The sequence below is a fragment of the Saimiri boliviensis genome, chromosome 20 (genome assembly GCF_048565385.1).
Source record: "Saimiri boliviensis isolate mSaiBol1 chromosome 20, mSaiBol1.pri, whole genome shotgun sequence".
NCBI lineage: Eukaryota > Metazoa > Chordata > Mammalia > Primates > Cebidae > Saimiri > Saimiri boliviensis.
The window spans coordinates 31,698,977-31,724,544 of record NC_133468.1 but is presented as its reverse complement, the minus strand read 5'-3'; the positions used below and the strand labels follow the sequence as shown (position 1 = coordinate 31,724,544).

General features: G+C 52.1%; 1 protein-coding gene across 1 annotated transcript in view; it reads right to left on the bottom strand.

Annotated features, from left to right (window-relative positions):
* Positions 1-25,568, bottom strand: part of ZAN (zonadhesin) — a 63,729-nt gene that overhangs the window by 34,805 nt on the left and 3,356 nt on the right. Inside the window, 20 exon segments of the mRNA XM_074390282.1 lie at positions 327-468; positions 1,705-1,907; positions 2,818-2,987; positions 3,100-3,210; positions 4,060-4,203; positions 6,483-6,628; positions 7,177-7,301; positions 8,361-8,480; positions 8,662-8,803; positions 11,909-12,093; positions 13,800-15,272; positions 16,073-16,157; positions 16,421-16,692; positions 18,981-19,127; positions 19,234-19,312; positions 19,810-19,901; positions 20,539-20,703; positions 24,001-24,153; positions 25,045-25,132; positions 25,286-25,557. Coding sequence (XP_074246383.1) covers positions 327-468; positions 1,705-1,907; positions 2,818-2,987; positions 3,100-3,210; positions 4,060-4,203; positions 6,483-6,628; positions 7,177-7,301; positions 8,361-8,480; positions 8,662-8,803; positions 11,909-12,093; positions 13,800-15,272; positions 16,073-16,157; positions 16,421-16,692; positions 18,981-19,127; positions 19,234-19,312; positions 19,810-19,901; positions 20,539-20,703; positions 24,001-24,153; positions 25,045-25,132; positions 25,286-25,557 — 4,314 coding nt within the window.

The window sequence follows — 25,568 nt, the reverse complement described above, 5'->3', positions numbered from 1 at the left end:
AGAAGACGGAGTTCACAGTCTCACTGCTCCATGCCCTGGAAGCTCTGACCCAGAGCTGCCATCCTGGTTAGGCCACATTGGCCTGGTCCCCACGGCCCACCCACAGACGTGGTGTTTCCCTAGAAAGTGTGGTTGGCCTGGCTTGGAGGTGCCGAAGAGAAGCACTGCTGTCCCCAACCTCACGCCCTGGGTCCTTGAAAATGCCGCCCACTCCCAGGCCCTGGTGGAGACTCAGCTGTCTGGGGAAGCTGCTTTGGGCATGACCCATCACCTTGCCTGGGGTTCCCTGGGCAGCTCCCGGCTCACCTTCCACCCTGACAGCTCACCTTGGGCATGGCAGCCATAGACGCCATCCTGTTGACCACAGAACTCCTGGGCCTTACACCTCCAGGGCTGACAGCGAATTCTGTTGTTGCTTTCACAGACGCACAGCTCTCTGCAACCTGGCTTATACCACTGCTCCCCTGCCTGGGGGAAGACAGCAGGAAAGGAAGAGAAAGTGTTTTTGTTTTTTTTTCTTTTTGAGACGGAGTCTTGCTCTGTTGACCAGGCTGGAGTGCAATGGCACAATTTTGGCTCACTGCAACTTCTGCCTCCCAGGTTCAAGCAATTCTCCTGCTTCAGCCTCCCAAGTAGCTGGGATTACAGGTACCCACCACCATGTCCAGCTAATTTTTGTGTTTTTAGTAGAGATGGGGTTTCATCATGTTGCCTAGGCTGGTCTCAAGCTCCAGACCTCAGGTGATTCTCCAACCTCGGCCTCCTGAAGTGCTGGGATTACAGGTGTGAGCCACTGCACACGACAAGTGTTTGGCTTTTTTTTTTTTTTTCCCAGATCTGACACCAGAGCCCACCAGAGCTGTTCAGATCACTGGCAAATTGTGGGGAGACAGCCTCTCTTCCAGCAGCTCCAAGATTCACTGCAAAAGCTCAGCATCCATTCACTGCTTCAGTCACTCCATCACTTCTGCGTCTGTTCATCGCTTCAGCCAAAACTGATCTGTCTGAGGCCAGGTGTGGTGGCTCACGCCTGTAATCCCAGCATTTTGGGAGGCCAAGACAGGCAGATCACTTGAGGTCAGGAGTTTGAGACCAACCTGGCCAACATGGAGAAACCCCATCTGTACTAAAAATACAAAAATAAGCCTGGTATGGTGGTGCATGCCTGTAATCCCAGCTACTCAGGGGCTGAGGTAGGAGAATCACCTGAACCTGGGAGGCAGAGGTTGCAGTGAGCCGAGATCGCGCCACTACACTCCAGCCTGGGTGCCAGATGCACACCCCCCAAAAAAGAGAAAGATAGAAAAAAAAAAAAGAAAGAGGCTGGGTGCAGTAGCTCACACCTATAATCCCAGAACTTTAGGAGGCCAAGGCAGGTAGATCATGAGGTCAAGAGATCAAGACCATCCTGGCCAACATGGTGAAACCCCTCCATCTCTACTAAAAATACAAAATTTAGCTGGGCATGGTGGCATGCGCCTGTAGTCCCAGCTACTCGGGAGACTGAGGCAGGAGAATCACTTGAACCTGGGAGGCAGAGTTTGCAGTGAGCCAAGACCATGCCACTGCACTCTAGCCTGGCAACAGAGCAACACTCCATTTCAAACAAAAAAGAAAAAGAAAAGATAGAGCCTGCAGGGGATGTGACAGCAGAGGGCAGGCCCTTTCTGGCTGCAGGGCTGAGAGGTTCACGCAGCCACTCACCTGGAAGTAGCTGCCTACAGGATGGAGGCACCCACACTGGGAGCGAGGCACGCACTCGAGGCCGCTGAGGACGAAGCCCGGATTGCATTCACAGGCCTCCACGCACCGGTCTGAGCAGAACATGCCGGAGAATCCTGAATGGCAGGTGTCAGGGCACGGCTTGGCACACAGGGAGTACCTGCTGTTGGGCGGGCAGGCCATTGCTGGTGGAGGGAGAAGCTTGGGTGAGAAGGAAATCAACAAGCCACAGGGCTGGGTGAGAAACAGGAAGGACAGGCCCCAGCTCCAGGCTTCTGGCCAATCTCCAGAAGAGAGAGTGACTGCGAAAAGCTTCCCCAAGGAGCCTGGCTGGCAGGAGCAGATGGATCCATCACTCACCACTGGCAGCACTGCTGTGTAGACATGCCCCAGGTGAGCTGTTGGCCCGCAGGGGACTGGGGCCACCTGTGAGGTCTGATTCAGGGTATAGACCTACCCTAAACAGCTTCCCCAAACAGCTGGGCCACACCAGGAGCTGGGAGGCAAACTTGTCGCCTCCCCTGCCTAGGGCCTGTACCATGTGCCCACATGTGATGACCTGGGCTGCACAGAAACACTTAAAAAAAAAAAAAAAAAAAAAAAAGGAGTCTCACTCTGGCCCAGGCTAGTGTAGTGGCATGATCTCAGCTTACTGTGACCTCCACCTCCCGGGTTCAAGCGATTCTCCTGCCTTGGCCTCCTGAGTAGCTGGGATTACAGGAGCCAACCTCCATGCCCAGCTAATTTTTCTATTTTTATTTATTTCTTCTATTTATTTATTTATTATTATTTGAGATGAAGTCTCACTCTGTCACCCAGGCTGGAGCGTAGTGGCGTGATCTTGGCTCACTGCAACCTCCACCTCCTGGGTTCAAGTGATTCTCCTGCCTCAGCCTCCAGAGTAGCTAGGATTACAGGTGTATGCTGCCACCATGCCCGGCTAATTTTTGTATTTTTAGTTGAGACGAGGTTTTGCCATGTTGGCCAGGCTGGTCTTGAATGCCTGACCTCAAGTTGATCCACCTGTCTCAGCCTCCCAAAGTGCTGGGATTACAGGCCTGAGCCACCATGTCCAGCCTCTCCCCTGCAACTCACGGCAGAATTGGAGTTCCCTCCAGGGCTTCACGGCGTAGCCCGCATCCTGGCAGGCGGTGGTCATGGTGGACATGTGTGTGCACAGCACGTGCTGCAGTCCCTGGAAGTTGCACATATCAAACATGCAGCTGTTGAAGAAGGAGGTGGCCTTCATGTGCAGCAGGCATGTCCTGAGGGGAGAGACCAGGTCAGGGGGAATGGCCGAGTGGGGACAGAGCCTTGGGGGACCCCAGGTACCAAGCAGCGCCCCGTGCATGTGACCCTGCCTGCCCTCCTTCATACTCAAACGGGCCACGGGTGTCAACCAGCCGTCCACAGAACCTTGGCCCCGACATGCTGCTCTGCAGGGATGAATCACAAGACGGGGGATTCACCACCTGGTTCTTCTGACACCTGCAAGAGACCCACCCCAAATGCCCTAAGGACAAAGGCTTGAATCCAGCTCAGCCCTCGCCCAGCAGGCAGCAAGGCTGGCAGGCCGTGAAACCCCTCCCAGAGGATGCTTGAACACTGATCCCTGGCCAAGCACTGTGGAAGGCTGAGGCTGGGAGAATGGCTTGAGCTCAGGAGTCCCAGCCCAGCGGCAACTCAGTGAGATCCCATTTCTTCAGAAAAAAATATGAAATTAGCTGGGTTTGGTGGTGTACATCCATAGTCCCAGCTACTCAGGAGGCTGAGGTGGGAGGATCACTTGAGCCCAGGAGTTGGAGGCTGCAGTGAGTTGTGATTGCACCACTGCACTCCAACCTGGGTGACAGAGCAAGACCCTGTCTCTAAAAACAAATAAACAAAAAAAAGGACATTGAGCAATTGAAAGAACAACTTGAAGTCTCCAGGATAGAGACGAGAAAGGGGCAATACCAATCATTTTTTAAAGGGAGGGCCCAGACTGGTGTGGTGGCTCACGCCTGTAATCCTAGCACTTTGGGAGGCCAAAGTGGGTGGATCACCTGAGGTTGGGAGTTCAAGACCAGCCTGACCAACATGGAGAAACACTGTCTCTACTAAAAATACAAAAGTTGCTGGGCATAGTGGCGTATGCCTGTAATCTCAGCTACTTGGGAGACTGAAGCTGGAGAATCGCTTGAACTTGGGAGGCAGAGCTTGCGGCGAGCTGAGATCACACCATTGCGCTCTAGCCTGGGCAACAAGAGCAAAACTCCCTTTCGGAAAAAAAAAGAGAGAGCGCCAGGAAGGGGACAGGACCCTCCCGGAGCCCCAGTGGGAGGGCTCCTTGCTCACTCCTGGTCCTCGTCCTCATCCGTCTCCCAGCTCTTCCCCAGCTCCTCCTGGTCTGCTGTCGGGCTGCCATCCGACTTCAGGTTGTCATTGTCACTGCTGCCATCATAGTTTCCACACAAACCACAGAGTTTACCAGAGTAGATGCTGGGGGAATGGGAGAGAAGCTGGCATTAATGGAAAGAAGGAGCCTCGGTCCTTGAGGGGCAGTGGCAGAGAAGGCAAGGAGCTGGCGTCCCAAAGCAAAGGGCATGAGGAAGATGAAGAGGTGCGGACTGGACAAGAGCACCCCACGGCCCTCCCCCGAGCCTCCTTCCCCTCTGTTCATTGTCCAGCCACAGCAAACCCCTTGCTGGCCCTAAAACACTCCTGCTTTATATATATATATATATATATATATATATATATTTTTTTTTTTTTTTTGAGATGGAGTCTCTGTTACCCAGGCTAGAGGGCAGTTGCACGATCTTGGCTCACTGCAACCTCTGCCTCCTGGGTTCAGGCAATTCTCCTGCCTCAGACTCCTGAGTAGCTGGGATTACATGCATGCACCACCACGTGCAGCTAATTTTTTATATTTTTAGTATAGACGGGGTTTCACTGTGTTTGCCAGGCTGGTCTCGAACTCCTGATCTCAGATAGTCTGCCTGCCTCGGCCTCCCAAAGTGCTAGGATCACAGGTGTTAGCCATCTTGCCTGGCCAAATTTTTAAATTATTTATTTATTTTAGAGATAGGGTCACCCTCTGTGGCTCAGGCTGAAGTGCAGTGATGTGATCAGCTCACTGCAGCCTCCAACTTCTGAGCTCAAATGATCCTTCCCTCAGCCTCCTGAGTAGCTGAGACTACAGGTGCGTACCACCTGGCAAATTTTTTTTTAAGAGATAGGATCTCGGCCGGGCGCGGTGGCTCACGCCTGTAATCCCAGCACTCTGGGAGGCCGAGGCAGGTGGATCACGAGGTAGAGAGGTCGAGACCATCCTGGTCAACATGGTGAAACCCCGTCTCTACTAAAAATACAAAAAACATTAGCTGGGCATGGTGGCACGTGCCTGTAATCCCAGCTACTCAGGAGGCTGAGGCAGGAGAATTGCCTGAACCCAGGAGGCGGAGGTTGCGGTGAGCCGAGATCGCGCCATTGCACTCCAGCCTGGGTAACAAGAGCGAAACTCCGTCTCAAAAAAAAAAAAAAAAAAAAAAGAGATAGGATCTCACTACATTGTCCAGGCAGGTCCAGAAGTCCTGGGTTCAAGCGATCCTGTTGCCTCAGCCTTCCAACGTGCTGAGATTATAGGTGCAGGCCTCTATGCCTGGCTAATGTTTAAACTTTTTGGTAGAGATAGGGTCTCACTGTGTTACCCAGGCTGGTGTGGAATGCCTGCCCCCAAGGGATTCTCCTGCCTGGGCCTCTCAGAGTTCAGGGCTATAGGCAGGACCCCCTGCACCCACTCTCTATAAAGTATTTCTATAAAGTCTTTCTTTTACCAGGCATAGTGGCTCACACCTGTAATCCCAAAACTTGGGAGACCGAAGCAGGAGGATCACCTGAGGTCAGGAGTTTGAGACCCGCCTGGCCAACATGGTGCAACCTCATCTCTACTAAAAATACAAAAATTAGGCCAGGCACGGTGGCTCATGCCTGTAATCACCGCCCTTTGGGAGGCCAAGGCGGGTGGATCACCTGAGGTCAGGAGTTCAAGATCATCCTGGCCAACATGGCAAAACCCTGTCTCTACTAAAAATACAAAAATTAGCCAGGTGTCGTGGCATGCACCTATAATCCCAGCTACCCAGGAGGCTGCAGCAAGAGAATCACTAGAATCCAGGGGGTAGAGGCTGCAGTGAGCTGAGATCGTGCCACCGCACTCCAGCCTGGGTGACAGAGCAAGACTCTATCTCAAAAAATAAATAAATAAATACAAATATAAATACAAACATTAGCTGGGTGTGGTGGCACATGCCTGTAATCCCACCTACTTGGGAGGCTGAGGCAGGAAAATCACTTGAACTCAGGAGGTGGAGGTTGCAGTGAGCTAAGATCATGCCACTGCACTCCAGCCAGGGCAACAGAGCGAGACTCTGTCTCAAAAAAAAAAAAAAAAAAAAAAAAAGGCTTTCTTTCCCTTGTTTTGTCCATCTGGGGAGCCACTCTTCCTTCAAGAATGGGACCAAGTGACTGCCCTTTTGAAAGCCTCCAGAGCTCACTAGTGCCTCCTTCTAGCACATTCCCAAAGCATGTACATCCATCCTACTATCATGTGCCCCAAAACCATTTTCTCCTTCTCCTGGTCCAAAGGAAGCCCTACCACCTAAGCAGGGTGCTTCCCACCCATCAGTGATCAAGTAGTGGTGCCAGGGATGGAAGGGGAGTGGGCGGGGCAGAGAGCAGGAAGAAGTGGCAGCTGCCTGGCCGGGACACCACCTTACCTGGGCACAGTCACATACAGCTGCTGGTCACCATCCCATCTCACCCGCAAACCGAAATCCGTCTGCAGCTCCACAAATCGCCCACTTGCACCTAGGAAGACGCCTTTGGAGGGTATGGCTGGGAGGGTAACTCGCTGACCCCCAACCTGGAAGGCAGGGCAGAGGCAAGACACAGAGAGACAGATCTGGGGGTCAAGGAGGACCCCAGTAGACTTCCATTTCCAGGGCTGGAAGGCAGGACACCATCCACAGCGGCCTAACAATCTCATCCACCAGGAGTGGACTGGAGCCTCCCCACCACTGTTTCGTTGTTTCTGTTCCTGTAAGAGACAGGGTCTTAATCTGTTGCCCTGTCTGGAGTGCAATGGTGCAATTGCAGCTCACTGCACCCTCGGCCTCCCAGGCTCTGGCAATCCTCCCACCTCAGCCTCTGGAGTAGAGGGGACCACAGGCAAGTGCCACCACACCAGGCTAATTTTTTCTATTTGTTAAAAGACAGCGTCTTGCTCTATTGCCCAGGCTGGCCTCAAACTCCTGGCCTCACACAATCCTCCCACTTTAGGTTCCTGAAGAATTGGGATTGCAGGCCACTGTCTTGTTCAATCCCGTCCGTGGAAGGGTTCTGGGCCTGGAGGGGCCGGCCAGGACACACAGTCAGACTCTGCGAGGGTGGTGGAGGTAGAATGGGGCTCACCAGCGTGCGTCTGCCCTTGAGCAGGGTGACGGTGGTCTCGGGCAGGGTCACGTAGACTTTGCTCAGGCAGGACACACCTTCTAGTCCCTGCTCCTTATTCTTGGCTGTCACCCTGAAGAATGGGTCTGGGTGGGGAGAGGAATGAAGAGAGCCCAGTGGCTCATTTCTGAACATCCGCCGTGAGCAGTGCCCTGAGCTCAGCATCGCAGGAATAGATGAGGGCCAAGACACACCAGCCCCAAAGTCCAGTAAGGGAGGCCAGACCCACACTGGAGCAGACCAAGACTGCCTCTTCCAGAAGAGCCTGCGACTGCCGCATGTCTGTCTCTGTTGAGTGACCGAACATATTCCAGGCATTCGTGCTCCCTAACCACTGCCTTCTTTTTTTTTAAAACTTTATGTATGTATGTATGTATGTATGTATGTACGTACATATTTTTTTACACAGTGTCTCGCTTTACCTGGCTGGAGTGCAATGGTGTGATCATAGCTCACTGCCGCCTCCAACTCTCGTGCTCCAGTGATCCTCCCACCTCAGCCTCCCAAGTAGCTGGGACTATAGGTGTGTTCCACCACACCTGGCTGATTATTTATTTACTTATTTATTTCTTGAGATGGAGTTTCACTCTTGTTGCCCAGGCTGGAATGCAGTGACTCGATCCTGGCTCACTGCAACCTCTACCTCCCGGGTTCAAGCAATTCTGCCTCAGCCTCCTGAGTAGCTGGGATTCCAGGCACCCGTCACCATGGCCGGCTAATTTTTTATACTTTTAGTAGAGACGGGGTTTCACCATGTTGACCAAACTGGTCTTGAACTCCTTTTCTCAGTTGATCCACCCACCTCAGCCTCCCAAAGTGCTGGGATTACAGGCTTGGGCCACTGCGCCCAGCCTGATTTTTAATTTTCTTTTTTTCATGGAGATGAGGTCTTGCTATGTTGCCCAAACTGCTCTCAAACTTCTGGGCTCAAGCGATCCTCCTGCCTCAGCCTCCCAAAGTGTAGAGGTACCAGTGTGAGCCACTGGGCCTGGCCTTCAAACCTCACCTTACAGAAGAACTTGTTCCTACTCTGCCTCTTCCCCCATCTGCACCCTGCCCCTTCCTCCCACCCATGGTTCCCCCACGCCCAGCAGTGCTGCCCACAGACCCTTCCCGCAGGCTGTGGTGGCATCTCCAGGGCCTACCTGTCGAGTTGCCACAGGGCTGGGCCAAGATGTAAGCGCACCTGCCCATGAAGCCAAAGTGCCTCCCGTCAAAGGTGACATAATGAGGGTCTCCGTAGACCAAGCAGGTGGCAGTGCCTGCTGGGAGAGGAAAAGAACAGGAAAAGCTGCTCTGTGGCCCTTCCAGGGACCCCGGACAGCGGCCCACCCGTTGCCCAGTGGCAGGTCCCTATTCCTCTGCTCAAGTGAGAGACTGGGATTCTGGCGTCACATCCACTCCGACAGAATGGCAGTCAGGGACAGCATGGGGAGAAGCCCTCACCGTAGGGGTGGCATCCGTACTGGCCATTCTTAAGCTGGCACACGGTGTGTGTCCCACACTGAGAGATCTGGCACTCGACCCGACTGCCTGGCCAGCATCGGCAACGTTCTGTGCAGTTGGGGCTGAACCACTCTGAGCCAGGCTGGGAGAAAGGAATCTGAGGTCACACGATCACATAGCTCTTAAGAGTCCTCCCTTTTCCCTTTTCATTTCTTTTTTTGAGATGGAGTCTAGTTCTGTCGCCCAGGCTGGAGTGCAGTAGCACGATCTCGGCTCACTGCAACTTCCACCTCCCAAGCTCCAGCGAGTCTCCTGCCTCAGCCTCCCAAGCAGCTGGGACTACAGGTGCATGGTACCATCCCCGGCTAATTTTTTGTATTTTTTGTAGAGATAGGGTTTCTCCATGTTGTCCAGGCTGGTCTCAAACTCCTGACCTCAGGTGATCCGCCTGCCTCAGCTTCCCTAAGTCTTGGATTATAGGCGTGAGCCACCATGCCTGGCCTTTTCTTACTTACTTTCTTTTTTTTTTTTTTTGAGATGGAGTCTCACTTTGTCACCCAGGCTGAAGGGCAATGGTGTGGTCTCAGCTTGCTACAGTCTCTGCCTCCCAGATTCAAGTGATTCTCGTGCCTCAGCCTCCCAAGTAGCTGGGATTATAGGCACCCGCCATCACACCCAGCTAATTTTTTTGTATTTTTAATGGAGATGGGGTTTCACCATATTGGCCAGGCTGGTCTCGAACTCCTGACCTCAGGTGATCTGCCCACCTTGGACTCCTAAAGTGCTGGGATTACAGGCGTGAGCCACTGTGCCTGGCTGTTCTCCCTTTCCCTCTGCCGTGCCCGGGAAAGAGGCTGCTCTCCCATGCAGACCTGACCTCCTTCGTGGGACGCCTCTCCCCGCCACCTACCTGATATTCACATTTGCAGGTGCTCTTCTCTCCTCCCACTTTTTTTTTTTAAGAGACAGGGTCTCCGTTGCCCAGGCTGGAGTGCAGTGGCACAGTCATAGCTCGCTATAGCCTTGATACTTGGGCTAAAACCATCCTCCCACCTCAACTCCCAAGTATCTGGGACTACAGGTGCACTCCACCATGCCTATTTTTTTAAAATGTGTTTTAGAGACGGAGTCTTGCTATGTTGTCTAGGCTGTCTGTCGTTGAACTCCTGAGCTCAAGTGATCCTCCCACCTTGGCCTCCCAAAGTGCTGAGATTACGGGTGTGAGCCACCGCATACAGCCTTATGTCTGTTTGTTTGTTTGTTTGTTTGTTTGTTTGTTTTTTACGGAATCTCAATCTGTTTTCCAAGCTGGAGTGAAGTGGTACAATATCAGCTCACTGCAACCTCCGCCTCCCGGGTTCAAGTCATTCTCATGCCTCAGCCTGCCAAGTAGCTGGAATTACAGGTGCCCACCATCATGCCTGACTAATTTTTGTATTTTTGGTAGAGATGGGGTTTTGCCATGTTGGCCAGGTTGGTCTCGAATTCCTGACCTCAGGTGATCTGCCCAACTCAACTTCCCAAAGTACTGGGATTACAACCATGAGCCACCATGAGACATCGCCCAGCCAATGTCTGTCTTTACCCAATATCTTAGCCCTCCCATGAGCACTCTCATTCAATAAATACTTGCTGAATGAAGGAATAAACCAAGAGCCCATGTGTCTCTCTGAATCTGAGAGCATTATGAAGGCAAGAAGCATGACCTATTCATGGTGACCCCAATGCCAGGAGAGTAGAAAGTACAAAAAAGGCTGGGTGTGGCGGCTCACAACTGTAATCCTGGCACTTTGGGAGGCCGAGGTGGGAGAATGGGTTGAGCCCAGGAGCTCAAGACCAATCTACCAACATGGCAAAACCTCGTCTCCACAAAACAAAACAAAAATCTTTTTACTGTGAAACGTACTAAATAAACATTTGTTGAATGCATAAATGAATCTATCAGAAGTGAATACATGCCTTTCAGAGCAGGGGGAAGAGATTCTTGGTGCCTTTGACAGATCTTTCTGCTCAGGGTGTGGCTGAAGCTAATCTCAGTAGCAACTCAGGGAGACCCAGGAGACTGGTTAAAGGGGGCTGGAGAAAGAAATAATAGCCCCAAAAGAGACACACAGAAGCTCTGATGTCAGTGAGAAGAACGCCTGAAGCTAAGAGGCACTGGACATTAATGAATAGCTTCATGCACTTTGTTTTTTAGACGGGGTCTCACTCCATTGCCCAGGCTGGAGTGCAGTGGTACAATCCTAGCTCATTGTAGCCTCAAATTCCTGGGCTCAAGCAATCCTTCCACTTCGGCCCCTAAAGTGTTGGGATTAGAGGTATGAGTCACCACGCCAGGCTTTTTAATGCACTTGTAATTAGTAGGTCGCATATATTTATCATAAGATGCTAATGATAATAATACGCATTAAGTACTTATATGTGTCAGGACCTAATTTCATCCTTACGATAATCTGATATGAGGTAGAAAATCTTATTGTGTATACTTTATAAATATGGAAAAAAGATTTAAAGAGGCAAAGGAATGTACCCAGCCAGGCACGGTGTCTTACGCCTACCCAGCACTTTGGGAGGCTGAGGCAGGAGGATCGCTTGAACTCTGGATATGGAGACCAGCCCGGGAAACATACCACAAATACAAAAATTAGCTGGGCATGGTAGCAGGTACCTGTAGTCCCAGCTGCTAGAGAGGCTGAAGTGGGAGCATCACCAGAGTCCAGGAAGTGGAGGCTGCAGTGAGCCGCTACTGCACCACTGCACTCCAGCCTGAGCGACTGGGAGAGTGGCTAGGCACGGTGGCTCACGCCTATAATCCCAGCACTTTGGGAAGCCAAGGCGGATGGATCACCTGAGGTCAGGAGATGGAGACCGTCCTGGTAACATGGTGAAACCCCGCCTCTACTAAAAATACAAAAAATTAGCCAGGTGTGGTGGGGGGCACCTGTAATCCCAGCTACTTGGGAGGCTGAGGCAGGAGAATCACTTGAACCCGGGAGGCGGAGGTTGCAGTGAGCTGAGATCACACCACTGCACTCTAGCCTGGGCAGCAGAGCAAGACTCCATCTCAAAAACAAACAAACAGAAGATTGAATGAGTCACTTAGACACTGTGTAACCGCTGCGTCTCAGCTGACCCACTGGGCCTATCCAGTGATCTCAGTTTGCTTCACCTGGGGAGCAGATGGAGCTGGAACCCGGGTGTTGTCATGAATCCCGCTCGCGGGACCCCGGCACCCCAGGGGGCTTACCTCATAGTAATTATTGTTGTAGAAGCAATTGCAGGAAGAGGCCTGGATGCAGAGGTTGTCAGTAAACAAAAAGCCTGGGTCGCAGACACAGCCCCCGCGACAGAGGGACCCGCAGCGAGGCCTTGGGCTCCCGCACGAAGCGGGACAAGCACAGGATTCGTAGTGAGCATTTGGGGGGCAGCGCTCTAAGGGGAAAACGGCCTTTGTCACACTTTCACGGGGGGCCTCCCCGTCTCTCCTCTACCCCCAAACTCAAGTTCTTCTCGAGGAAACAGGACCATATTTTTCAGCCACAAAATGGTCTGAATTAGCTTAAATATGGCAAGGGGGAAGAAAATGGCCTGAAGGCTGGGCACGGTGGCTCACATCTGTAATCCCAGCACAGGTGACCCCAAACTTTTTACACAGGGGGCAGTTCACTGTCCCTCAGACCGTTGGAGGGCCGCCACATACTGTGCTCCTCTCACTGACCACCAATGAAAGAGGTGCCCCTTCCTGAAGTGCGGGGCGGGGGGGGCGGATAAATGGCCTCCGGGGGCCGCATGCGGCCTGCGGGCCGTAGTTTGGGGACGCCTGTCCTAGCACTTTGGGAGGCTGAGGCGGGAGGGCAGTTTGATGCCAGGAGTTTGAGACTGACCTGGGCAACACAGTGAGATCCCATCACTACAAAACAATTTGAAAATTAAAAAAATGTCAGGCCGCGTGCGGTGGCTCATGCCTGTAATCCCAGCACTTTGGGAAGCCGAGGTGGGCGGGTGGATCACTTGAGGCCAGGAGTTCAAAAGCAGTCTGGCCAACAGGGCAAAACCCCGCGTCTACTAAAAATACAAAAATTAGCTGGGCATGGTGGCTCAGGCCTGTAGCCCCAGCTACTCAGGAGGCTGAGGCAGGATAGTCGCTTGACCCAGGGAGGCGGAGGTTGCAGTGAGCCAAGATCGTGCCACTGCACTCCAGTGTGGTCTCAAAAATATAAGAAATGATTTTTTTAAAGGAATGACATCCTGATGCATGCACAGTTTGAAAGGCCTGGAAAACATTACACTCTGTGAAAGAAGTCAGACACAAAGGCCCACATATTGTGTGATTCCATTTGTATGAACTCTCCAGAGCTGGCAAATCCATGGATATAGGAAAGAAATTTGTGGTTGCCAGGGGGTGGGGGAAGGCAGAGGGGAGTGGCTGCTAATAGGTACAGGGTTTCTTTTTGGAGTGATGAAAATGTTTGGATTAGAAAGAGATGATGGTTGTACAACCTTGGGAATATACTAAAAACCACAGAATTGCTTTTTTTTTTTTGAGACAGGGTCTCACTCTGTCACCCAGGCTGAAGTACAGCAATGCAATCATGGCTCAATACAGCCTCAATCTCCCAGGCTCAAGTGATCCTCCCACCTCAGCCCTCCGAGTAGCTGAGACTACAGGCGTGCACCACCACACCCACAGCTAATTTGTGTGTGTGTGTGTGTGTGTGTGTGTGTGTGTGTGTGTGTGCTTTAAAATAGAGACGGAGGTCTTGCTATGTTCCCCAGGCTGGTCTCAAACTCCCAAGCTCAAGCAACCCTCCTGCCTTGGCCTCCCAAAGTGCTGGGATTCCAGGCATGAGCCACCGTGCCCAACCTAGAATTGCATACACTTTAAAAAAAGCATGAATTTTATGAAATACGGATTATATCTCAATAACGAACAAGGTGAAGCAAGCCTCATAGTTGGGTCCCAACACCCCCACCCACTCCAAGCCTGCCATCCCGCTCGCTCTGGGCAGTCCTCCCATTTCCTCCAAAGTCACTATGGACTGCTTCAGCTGTCCCCTGAGATAACCGGAAGCATCCCTTTCCCACTCTCTCCTAATCAGTCTCCACCAGCCTCGGCCCATGCTCCATCCGCCTCATACCTGGAGTGGGTCTGGGGCTTGTGGTAGTGCCCAGGATCACACTGGCCACAGAGGCGCGTGGAACTTGTGGAGACATCAATGAGGCTGCCAGTCCAATGGCTGTGGGACTGGGATGCTGTGGCATCGGGGCTGTGAGCTTTTCTGTGGGGACAGTAGTCTCTTCAGTGGGGACGGTGGTATCTTCAGTGGGGATGGTGGTCTCTTCAGTGGGGACAGTGGGTTTTTCAGGGGTGATAGTGGTCTCTTCAGTGGGGATGGTGGGTTTTTCAGTGGGGACAGTGGTCTCTTCAGTGGACACGGTGGTCTCTTCAGTGGGGACGGTGGGTTTTTCAGTGGCGACAGTGGTCTCTTCAGTGGGGACAGTGGGTTTTTCAGCAGGGACGGTGGGTTTTTCAGTGGCGACAGTGGTCTCTTCAGTGGGGACGGTGGGTTTTTCAGTGGGGACAGTGGGTTTTTCAGTGGGGACAGTGGTCTCTTCAGTGAGGACAGTGGGTTTTTCAGTGGGGACAGTGGTCTCTTCAGTGGGGACAGTGGGTTTTTCAGTGGGGACAGTGGGTTTTTCAGTGGGGACAGTGGTCTCTTCAGTGGGGACAGTGGTCTCTTCAGTGGGGACAGTGGGTTTTTCAGTGGGGACAGTGGGTTTTTCAGTGGGGACAGTGGTCTCTTCAGTGGGGACAGTGGTCTCTTCAGTGAACACGGTGGTCTCTTCAGTGGACACGGTGGTCTCTTCAGTGGGGACGGTGGTCTCTTCAGTGGGGATGGTGGGTTTTTCAGTGGGGACGGTGGTCTCTTCAGTGGGGATGGTGGACTCTTCTGTGGAGGTGGTGGTCTCTCCAGTGGGAGTGGTGGGCTCTACAGTGGGAAAAGTCAGATTTTCTGTGGGGACGGCAGTTATCTCAGTGGGAATGGTAGGTATTTCCGTGGAGACAGTTGGTTTTTCAGTGGGGACAGTGGTCTCTTCAGTGGGGATGGTGGTTTCTTCAGTGGAGATGATGGGTTTTTCTGTGGAGATGGGTTTTTCCGTGGAGATGATGGGCTTTTCCGTAGGGATGGTGGGTTTTTCTGTGGGGATGGTGGGCTCTTCGGTGGAGACGGTGGTCTCTTCAATGGAAGTGGTGGCTTCTTCAGTGGGGAGGGTGGGTTTTTCCGTGGGAACACTGGGTTTCTCTGTGGGGATGGCAGGCTCTTGTGTGGAGATGGTGGTCTCCTCAGTGGGGGTGCTGGGCTCTTCTGTGGGGACAGTGGGCTTTTCTGTGGCAATGGTGGGTTTTTCAGTGGGGATAGAGGGCTTTTCAGTAGGGATGCTGGGTTTTTCCGTGGGAATGGTGGGGTTTTCTTTGGGGACTGTGGGCTTTTCTGTGGAAACTGTGGGGTTTTGTGTGGAGATTGCAGGGTTTTCTGTGAGGCCAGTGGTTTTGGCAGGGACGGCGGAAGAAGCTGGAGATGCGGGAGGAAGCACTGGTAGCACTTTCACTGCAAAGGAAAAAGAATCCCTGGAGTTTAGCCGAAACCATCCGCCATCGTCTTCCCTACCATCTAATTGGCTCCAAGGGGCGACTTATTCACACCTCTCTTTCTACTTCCAACCCCCAACCTTTATTCATTCAACAGACACTACTACATGTCAGATATTGTACCAGGTAAGAGAAACCCAGAAATGAAAAGGGTATGGGTCCTGCCTTTGAGATTACAGGGAAAGGGGTTCTGGATGAGCCCCCAAAATCCATGGTATCCAAGCCACATTCACCCAGGCAAACATCCCAAAGTATAGAGAAGGGACAGGTAGGTAGAAGACAGAAAGCAGGCCAGATGCAGTGGCTCACACCTGTCATCCCAGCACCTTGGGAGGCCGAGGAGGGCGGATCACTTGAGGTCAGGAGTTTAAGACCATCCTGGCCAACATGGTGAAACACCCCTCTACTAAAAATATAAAAATTAGCTGGGCGTGGTGGCACATGTCTGTAGTCCCAGCTACTCGGGAGGCTGAGGCAGGAGAAATCGCTTGAACCCAGGAGGCAGAGGTTGCAGTGAGCTGAGATTCAGCCACTGCACCCTCTAGCCTGGCGACAGAGTGAGACTCCATCTCAAAATAAAAATAATAATAATAATAATAATAATAAAAAAAGAAGATGGAAAACAAGGCCAGCTGGCTGAGAATTCAGGCTTTCAGGCTCCAGGGAGGATTTGCATTTTCAGCAGTGCATAGAGAGAACCCCGGGGGATGGTGATCTCAGGGCGTGGCCTCCTTCCTGAAGCCTTGGCTTTGGGCTTACCTGGACAAGTCCCAGGATTGATCAAGATGAAACCCAGAGCAACCACAAAGGCTGTGTTGCTGCCCCGGATGGCCTTAAAAATCAGCTGAAGGCGACAAGGGAGAGAGACGGAGAGAGAAACAAAAATGAATCTCCAGCAACTCTCTGACTGCTGGGCGTAGAGTCTGCCCTCTCCAGCCTCAACGGTCCAGCCCCGTTCCAACCCCTTCTCTCGTTTTCCGTAACAGAAAGTTGCCCTTTTCTCAGCTCTCTTTCCAGCTTTCTACCCCTTCAGCCCTGGTGGTCCCCCCAGACCCCAGCCAGTGCCCCTTACCCCACACAGTCAGGGCCCCCGTCTCCATCTCTCACCTGCATGGGCTGTTGATGTCCTGAAGGGATGGTGACAGAGGTATTCTGCCAATAAGGGCTCTGGGACCCCACGCATTTCCAGAGAGGAATCGGGCGGCTCCCTGCAGGACTTCCCAGGAGGAGCTTGAGCGTAGTACCCTCCCCAAGGCCATACATGTGGTATGCGAAATCCACACAGATGTCACCCGGAGCGCAGAAGGGCCGGCTCACCAGTCTGACTGACTGCCCCGCCCGGGAGAATTTGTCAGTCTCAAGGTAGATATAGTGACCACCTGGGAAAAGGAAGCGAATGTGCAAGATGAGAAGCCTGCACAGGACACACCAGCGGCTGCTTTAGCAATGCTTTGCTTTCCAAGCGGGGGTCTGAGCAAACACTCAAATTCTCCAGGTCGTAGCATTATTTCTTCTGCTCATTTTAGACATCTAGCTAAAGAAGGTGAGGTGAGAAAGGGAAACACAAACCAGCAACCTAGACTCCACTGCCGACTGCATTTGTTAATATCGTGTGTGTGTGTGTGTGTGTGTGTGTGTGTGTGTTTGAGATGCAGTCTCGCTCTGTTGCCCAGGCTGGAGTGCAGTGCTGTGATCTCGGTTCACTGCAACCTCCGCCTCTCAGGTTCAACCAATTCTCCTGCCTCAGCCTCCCAAGTAGCTGGGATTACGGGCGTGTGCCACCACGCCCAGCTAATTTTCATGTTTTTAGTAGAGAGAGGGTCCCACCATGTTAGCCAGGCTAGTCTTGAACTCCTGGCCTCAAGTGATCCACCCACCTCAGCCTCCCAAAGCACTAAGATTACAGGCGTGAGCCACTTCACCCTGCCCCCATTATTGTCGTTAAAAAAAAATTATTTAGCTTTTTATTTTATATATTTTTAAGACAGAATCTCATTCTGTTGCCCAGGCTAGAGTACAGTGGTGTGATCTGAGCTCACTGCAGTCTCTGCCTCTCAGGTTCAAGAGATTCTCCTGCCTCAGCCACCCAAGTAGCTGAGACTACACATGCGTACCACCACTCCCAGCTAATTTGTGTATTTTTTTTTCAGTTGAGTCAAGGTTTTCCCATGTTGGCCAGGGTAGTCACAAACTCCTGACCTCAAGTGATCCACCTGCCTTGGCTTCCCAAAATGCTAAGATTAAAGGCATAAGCCACCATGCCTGGCCTATTTTTTTTTAAGAGACAATGTCTCACTCTATTGCCCAGGCTGGAGTGCATTGGTTCAGTCACAGCTCACTGCAGCCTCCGTGTCCTGAGCTCAAGCAATCCTCCCACATCAGCCTCACAAGTAGCTGGGACCGCAAACACATGCCACCACATCTGGTTAATTTTTTTTTTTTTTTTTTTCAGACGGAGTTTTGGTCTGTCACCAGGCTGGAGTGCAGCAGCATGATTTCGGCTCACTGCAACCTCCACCTCCAGGGTTCAAGTGATTCTCTTGCCTCAGCCTCCTGAGTAGCTGGGATGACAAGTACATGCCAACACGCCCGGCTAATTTTTGTAATTTTCTTTTTCTTTTGAGACAGAGTCTCACACTCTTGCCTGGGCTGGAGTGCAATGGTGTGCTCTCAGTCACTGCACCCTCTGCCTCCTGGGTTCACACAATTCTCCTGCCTCAGCCGCCCAAGTAGCTGGGATTACATGTGCATACCACCACACGCGGCTAATTTTTTCTATTTTTAGTAGAGATGGGGTTTCACTATGTTGGTCAGACTGTTCTGGAACTCCTGACTGCATGATCTGCCTGCCTTGGCCTCCCAAAGTGCTAGGATTACAGGTGTGAGCCACCGCGCCTGGCCAATTTTTTTTATTTTTTAGTAGAAATGGGATTTCACCATGTTGGCCAGAATGGTCCCAATCTCTTGATACCGTGATCTGCCCGCCCAGGACTCTCAAAGTGCTGGGATTATAGGCGTGAGCCACTGCACCCAGCCACATCTGGCTAATTTTTTTAAAACTTTTTTTAAAAAATTAGCTTGGCATGGTGGCGCGTGCCCGTAGTCCCAGCTACTCAGGAGGCTGAGGTAAGAGAATTGCTTGAACCCCGGAGGCAGAGGTTGCAGTGAACCGAGATCACGCCACTGCAGTCTAGCCTGGCGCCTGGCGATGAAGTGAGACTCTGTCTCAAAAGAAATAAATAAATAACAATTTTTTCAAAAAACTTTTTTTTGTAGAGATGCAGTTCTCACTGTTGCCCAGGGTGGGCTCAAACTCCTGGGCTCAAGCAGTCCTCCTGCCTCAGCCTCCCAAATTGCTGGAATTGCAGGCATAGGCCCCTCATAAATGTCTAGACTGAAACTGAGGTGGTGGGTTTTGAAGCCTGGGGCTCCATGAAGCGAAATGCCTGGGTTTTCTCAGGAATTTCAGTGACCTCACAGCCTTGAGAATCCTTAAGTTACTCTGCTATCTCCATAGTCCCCACTCATGGCAGCTTCCGAATAAACACCTGTGGACTAATCATCCCACCAACTGAAACAACTTCTCCCATCAATCACAGCAGCCAGCCCCCTCCCTGGGAGCAGATTCAGTGAATTCCTTGGCGTGAGTGCTCCTCAATCTCCTTACCTGTACTAGGGAAATCTCCCGAGGGGCCCATGCCGTGGATGGATATGTTTTTATGTCCAAGGACCCAATGTCCACCATCCTTGGAAGTCTGGACCCAGTCACAGAAGGGATGGGCGCTATCTTCAAAGTCACACTGAGGAAAGCCCTCTGGGGGATCAAAATAGGAGATTTGAGCAAGTTGACTGATGCTCTCCAGCCCTCCCCGAGCCCACCCCAGATTCTGAGATCCGGGCCTCTCAGGGCCCACTCTCACCCCCACACGGAGTGATGCTGACTGCATCGACTGCCACAGCTGGCTCTGGGATCTTTCCAAAAATGCCCACCACGATGAACTGGAGAGAAACGGAGAGTAGGCCAGGAGTGAACATACACCCCACACCCCCAAACCCCTGACGTGACTCGAATCCATTTCAGGTCCCAGAACCCCTACTCCCTGTGCCCAGAGCCTCAATTCATTTCTTTCTTTCTTTCTTTTTTCGAGACAGGGTCTTGCTCTGTTGCCCAGGCTGGAGTGCAGTGGTACGATCATAGCTCACTGCACCCTTGACCTCCAGATCTCAAGTGATCCTCCCACCTCAGCCTTCTGAGTAGCTCGGACTACAGGTGCACATCATAAGCCTGCCCAATTTTCATATATTTTTTTTTAAGAGATGGGGTCTTGCTATGTCGCCCAGGCTGATCTTGAACTCCTGCCGTGAAGCAATCCTCCCTCCTCAGCCTCCAAAAGCATTGGGAGTACAGGCATGAGCCACAGCGCTGGACCCCTCAATTTATTTCAACAGTGGGGTGCCTACCATGTGCAAGGACCCGACCCCTTGCTTCTCCATACCTGTATCCGTCCCACAGTTGTGTAATTGACAGAAACAGCTTGCCAGTTGGGTCCAGGATGTCCTGAGAAGAGAGTGTGTTTCCGGATGCTCCCTGCAGTGAAAGAATCGGAGAGAAGTGAGCTGAACAGGACCGGGAAGTGGCTTCGAACTACACCCAGGAGGATGAGGATGAGAAGGTATAGTTGGGGAATAGTAAAACCAACTGAAAGCACAACCTTCCTTTTTATTTTACTTATTTATTTTTTTCAGATGGAGTCTTGCTTTGTTGCCCAGGCTGAAGTGCAGTGGTGCAATCTCGGCTCACTGCAACTTCCATCTCCCAGGTTCAAGTGATTGTCCTGCCTCAGCCTCCTGAGTAGTTGAGATGACAAGTGTGTGCCACCATGCCCGGCTAATTTTTGTATTTTTAGCAGAGACAGGGTTTCTCCATGTTGGCCAGGCTGGTCTCGAACTCCTGACCTCAGGTGATCTACCCGCCTCAACCTCCCAAAGTGCTGGGATTACAGGCGTGAGCCACCGTGCCGGGCCAGCACAACCTACGTATCTATTTTTCTAGAATTCTGCACCCTCCCAGTCATGATTTCCACTTCATGGAATAAATCATGGAATAATCTCGCACATATTCCAGACCTCCCTAGACCCTGAGGGATGCCCCATGTTTTCGCAACAAGCCAACCCTGGGAGATGTAGGCAGCTCAGTGTAAATCCCACCAATTATCTGCTCTAACCTAAGACTGAAGCGTAAACGTGGAGTGCTGCGCCAGGAGACTGGCCCCGGAGGACGTAGTGGAAGGAAAGGCTCAGACAGCCAGAGGACGGGCTCACGGGACTCAGGAGGATGGCTTTCTGCCCAGCTCTTGCATTCCTTGGGTCCAGGAGCATATAGTAGCCACCTGTGAGGGAAAAGGCCGGAGAACTGGGGTGGAGGGAACTAAGGGAAGATGGCAGCAGAGATAGGGCCCTGAGGAGGCTGGGGACCTGTCCCCGGGGAGCCCAAACAGCAGCCTACAATCAGGCAGCACCGAGGTGGTCCTGTCCAAACAGATTGAGGTCTTCAACTTTCCCAGAAATGCCTGGGCTGGGTAAGGACTCGGCACTGCCATGGAAAGCGCCGGGCACCCTCTCCAAAGCAGCAACTAGAACTCTGTCCTTTGGGTGCTAACTCGTTGTTGTTGTTTTTGTTTTGGGGAGTCTCACTCCGTCGCCCAGGCTGGAGTGCAGCGGCGCAATCATGGCTCATTGCAGCCTCAACCTCCCCAGGCTCAGTTGATCCTCCCGCCTCAGCCTATTGAGTAGCTGGGACTACAGGTGTGCACCACCACACCGGGCTAATTTTGCAATTTTTGTAGAGACGAGAGCTCACTGTATGTCCCAGGCTGGTCTTGAATTCCTGGCTTCAAGTGATCTACCCACCTCGGCCTCTCAAAGTGCTGGGATTACAGGCATGAGCCACCGCACCTGGCCTAATTTTTAAAACATTTTTTTTTAAATTCAAAAATAAGAAGTATAAACTCAGAAAGGAAATTAGGGAGCAGGACCCTCTATGCTTGACCTACAATGCTTGGCTCAGTGAGGGCTGGAAATGTGGGGTGTGTGGAGAAGATTGAGAGAGAATGTGAATGCCGCGTGAGAGGCAAAAGGAAGAAGTCAACAGCAGAAAGAGAAGCTCAGCTGAGAGCACAGGGAGGTGGTGGGAAGCAGCTGGAGACAGATTTTAGTGCACAGAAAGAAAGAGCATCAGCCGGGTGGAGTGGCTCACGCCTGTAATCCCAGCACTTTGGGAGGCCAAAGTGGGTAGATCACAAGGTCAGAAGATCGAGACCAGCGTGGCCAACATGGTGAAACCCCATCTCTACTAAAAATTAGAAAAATAAATAAAAATTAGCCAGGCTTGGTGGTGCATGCCCGTAATCCCAGCTACTCAGGAGGCTGAGGCAGGAGAATTGCCTGAACCCAGGAGGTGGAGGTTGCAGTGAGCCGAGATCGCGTCACTGCACTCCAGCCTGGCCACAGAGAGAGATTCCATCAAAAAGAAAGAAAGAAAAAGAAGGGAAGGAAGGGCAGGGAAGGGAGGGAGGAGGGAAGGAAGGAAGGAAGGAAGAAAGGAAGAAAAAAGAAAAGAAAAGAAAATGAAAGCGGGAGGGAGGGAAGGAGGGAAGGAAGGAAAGAATGTCGCCTGGATTTTTGCAACAGCCTCTCTGCACTGACCCTTGCCTGTTCTCCTGATTGGATCCTCAACACACACAAAAAATCCTTTTAAAATAAGTCAGATCCGCTGGGCATGGTAGCTCACACCTGTAATCCTACACTTTGGAAGGCCGGGGTGGGTGGATCACCTGAGGTCAGGAGTTCAAGAGCAGCCTGGCCAACATGGTGAAACTCTATCTCTACTAAAAATATAAAAATTAGCTCGGTGTGGTGGTGGGTGACTGTAATCCCTGCTACTCGAGAGGCTAAGGCAGGAGAATTGCTTGAACCCAGGAGGTGGAGGTTGCAACGAGCCGAGATTACACCACTGCACTCCAGCCTGGGAGACAGAGCAAGATTCCGTCTCAAAAAAAAAAAAAAAAAAAAAGTCAGATCAAGTCACTGCTCAAAATCCTGTAAAGGCTCCCCACTTACACAGAATAGAAAAGCCACAGTCCTGACAAGGGACTTCAAGGCTCTGTGTGATCTGCCTCTCATGTGGGTCTCAGCTCATCCTCTTCATCCCGGCCACGTGACTCTTTGCTGTGCCTCAATCCCATCCTTCCTCAACAGCCCCACTGCTACCTCAGGGCCTTTGCACAGCTGACTCCTTGCCCTGGAATGTCCTCCGCTACCCCCAATAATTTTCAGGCCTCACTCCCTCACCTCCTCGAAGTTCCTGCTCAAATGTGTCCTGAATGTGACCTACTCTGACCAGCCTATTTAAAATTGATAACTTGCCCAGGTACAGTGACTCAACACTTGTAATCCCAGCACTTGGGGAGGCTGAGGTGGGCAGATCACCTGAGGTCGGAAGTTCTGGACCAGCCTTGCCAACATGGTGAAACCCCGTCTCTACTTAAAATAAAAAAAATTAGCTGGGCGTGGTGGCACACACCTGTAGTCCCAGTTACTCAGGAGGCTGAGGTAGGAGAATCAATTGTACCTGGGCAGTGGAGGTCTCAGTTAGCCAAGACTGAGCCACTGTACTCCAGCCTGGGTGACAAAGCAAGACTCTGTCTCAAAAAAAAAAAATAATAATTGATAACTCGCGGCTGGGGGCAGTGGCTCATGCCTGTAATCCCAGCACTTTGGGAGGCCAAAGTGGGCAGATCACTTGAGGTGATCCTCCCGACTCAGCTTCCCAACGGACTGCGATTACAGGTGTGAGCCACTGCACTGGGCTCCAACTTTGTTCAACTTTCTATTTTCCCAAGAGCACCGCTCACCTTATCACCATATTTACTTATTTGTTTTGGTAACTGTCCCCCGCTACCCTGCCCTACTCCTCGTCTGTTTTGTACGCTGGTGTATGTCAGGTGCCTAGGACAGCACCTGGCACACTGCGGGCACTCAGTATTTCTTGAATGAATGAAGAATGAAAGGGGCCGGAGGTGGTGGCTCATGCCTGTAATCCCAGCCCTTTGGGAGGCTGAGGAAGGTGGATCACTTGAGGTCAGGAGTTTCAGACCAGCCTGGCCAACGTGATGAAACCCAGTCTCTCCCAAAACTATACAAATTAGCCAGGTGTGGCGGTATACACGTGCAGTCCCAGCTACTCAGGAGGCTGAGGCAGTAGGAGTGCTTAAACCCCGGAGGCAGAGGTTGCAGTGAGCCAAGATCGTGCCACTCCACTCCAGCTTGAACGACAGAGTAAGACTCTGCCTCAGAAAAAGGAGGAGGAGTTGGAAGAGGAGGACGAGGAGGAGGACGAGGAGGAGGACGAGGAGGAGGAAGAGGAGGACGAGGAGGAGGAAGAGGAGGAGGAGGAAAGGCACCAGGGAAAGGAGATGAGCGACTGGCTGTGTTGGGTCTGCTAGGTAGAGCTTGCAGGATGGTGACTGGGGAGGTTGGCTGGGTGCCTGGAATCAGCTTCCTGAGTGAAACATGAGCTGGTAAGAGGCTTGAAGCTGTAGGAGTTCATGCCAGACTGTCCCAGGGCAATTATGGCAGGGCGTGTGGCACTCAGAAAGTCAAGGGACAGAAGCATGGCTGCTACTCACTGCCAGGGCTAGAGAAGTCGCCATCAGGCCCCACTCCTGGCTTTCCCGACGGCCCCTTCTTCTGAGTCCACTTGGCCCCGGAGGCAGTTGGGATCCAGGTCCAGCCACAGAGGTCATTTAGAATGTCAAAGCTGCATGTTTGCATCATACAGACTGAGAGGAAAGAAAGAAGGGAAGATATGTATTTTTTTCTTTTTTAGAGACAGGGTCTCTGTCACCCAGGCTAGAGTGCAGTAGTGTGATCATAGCTCACTGCAGCTCGAATTCTTGGGCTCAAGTAATCCCTCCACTTCAGTCTCCCAAGTAGCTGGGACTACAGGTGTGCACCACCATGCCCAGGTAATTTTAAAATTTTTCGGCCAGGCACAGTGACTCATGCCTGTAATCTCAGCACTTTGGGAGGCTGAGGTGGGCGGATCACGTAAAGTCAGGAGTTCTAGACCAGCCTTGCCAACACAGCGAGACCCCACCTCTACTAAATATACAAAAATTAGCTGGGCGTGGTTGCAGGTGCCTATAATCCCAGCTACTTGGGAGGCTGAGGCAAGAGAACCACTTGAACCCGAGAAGCGAAGGTTGCAGTGAGCCGAGATCGCGCCACCGCGTTCCGCTCCAGCCTGGCTGACGAGAGCAAAACTCCATCTCAAAAAAAAAAAAAAAAAAATTACACACACACACACACACACACACACACACACATATATATATATATATATATATATATATGTATGTATGTATGTATGTATTTTGTAGAGATGGGGAGTCTCACTGTTGCCTAGACTGATGATCTCAAACTCCTGGCCTCAGGCCATGCTCCCACCCAGGCCCCCTAAGGTGCTGGGATTCCAGGCCTGAGCCACTGTGCTGGGCCGAGATCTCTTTCTCTTTAGGCGTGGCTGTTTCCAGAGTTAAAGTTGTGGAGGGCGGAGGCAGAGGAAGCAACCAGAATCCTGGCCCATGAGCGGCTCCTGCCACTCTGGGTTGTGCAAGGGTGGAGAGAAAAGGGTCCAAGGGCAGGTGGGAGGAGGAGGGACAGGGACTCACCGCGGTTGCAGGAGCCCCGGCGGATAGAGAGGCTGTCCAGGGCGATGTCCAGGTAGGCAGTGTTACCCCGTGTTCCTTCAAACATCAGCTGTAAGAGGAGGGTAAGGGGACCCTGGCCCCTAGTTTCCTTCCTGAATTCAGATGGCCTGGCCCCCACAATCCCCTTCTGCCACATCCCCAGCCCCAGACTCCCCAACACCCAGATTCCCGCCAAGATCCCATGATTTGCCCCTGGCCTTACCCGGGTGGGCAGGGTGAACCCTGCAGGCACAGTGACACTAGTGGGCATCCAGGAGGGTCTCTCGGTGTTCCTGTGTTTCCAAAGCACGTGGGGGCGGTGGCCCTGTTCACTCAAGAGCTGCAGCAGCCTGAGCTGGGCACCCCAAGACAGCCCGAACATGCGGTAGGCGAAGCTCACGCAGAGAGGTCCTTGCTCCCACAGGTCAGGGCTGCGCAGGCGGGCCACTCCACCCCGGTGAAAGTTGTTCGATTCCATATGCAGATAGCTGCCCTCTGTGGGAGGC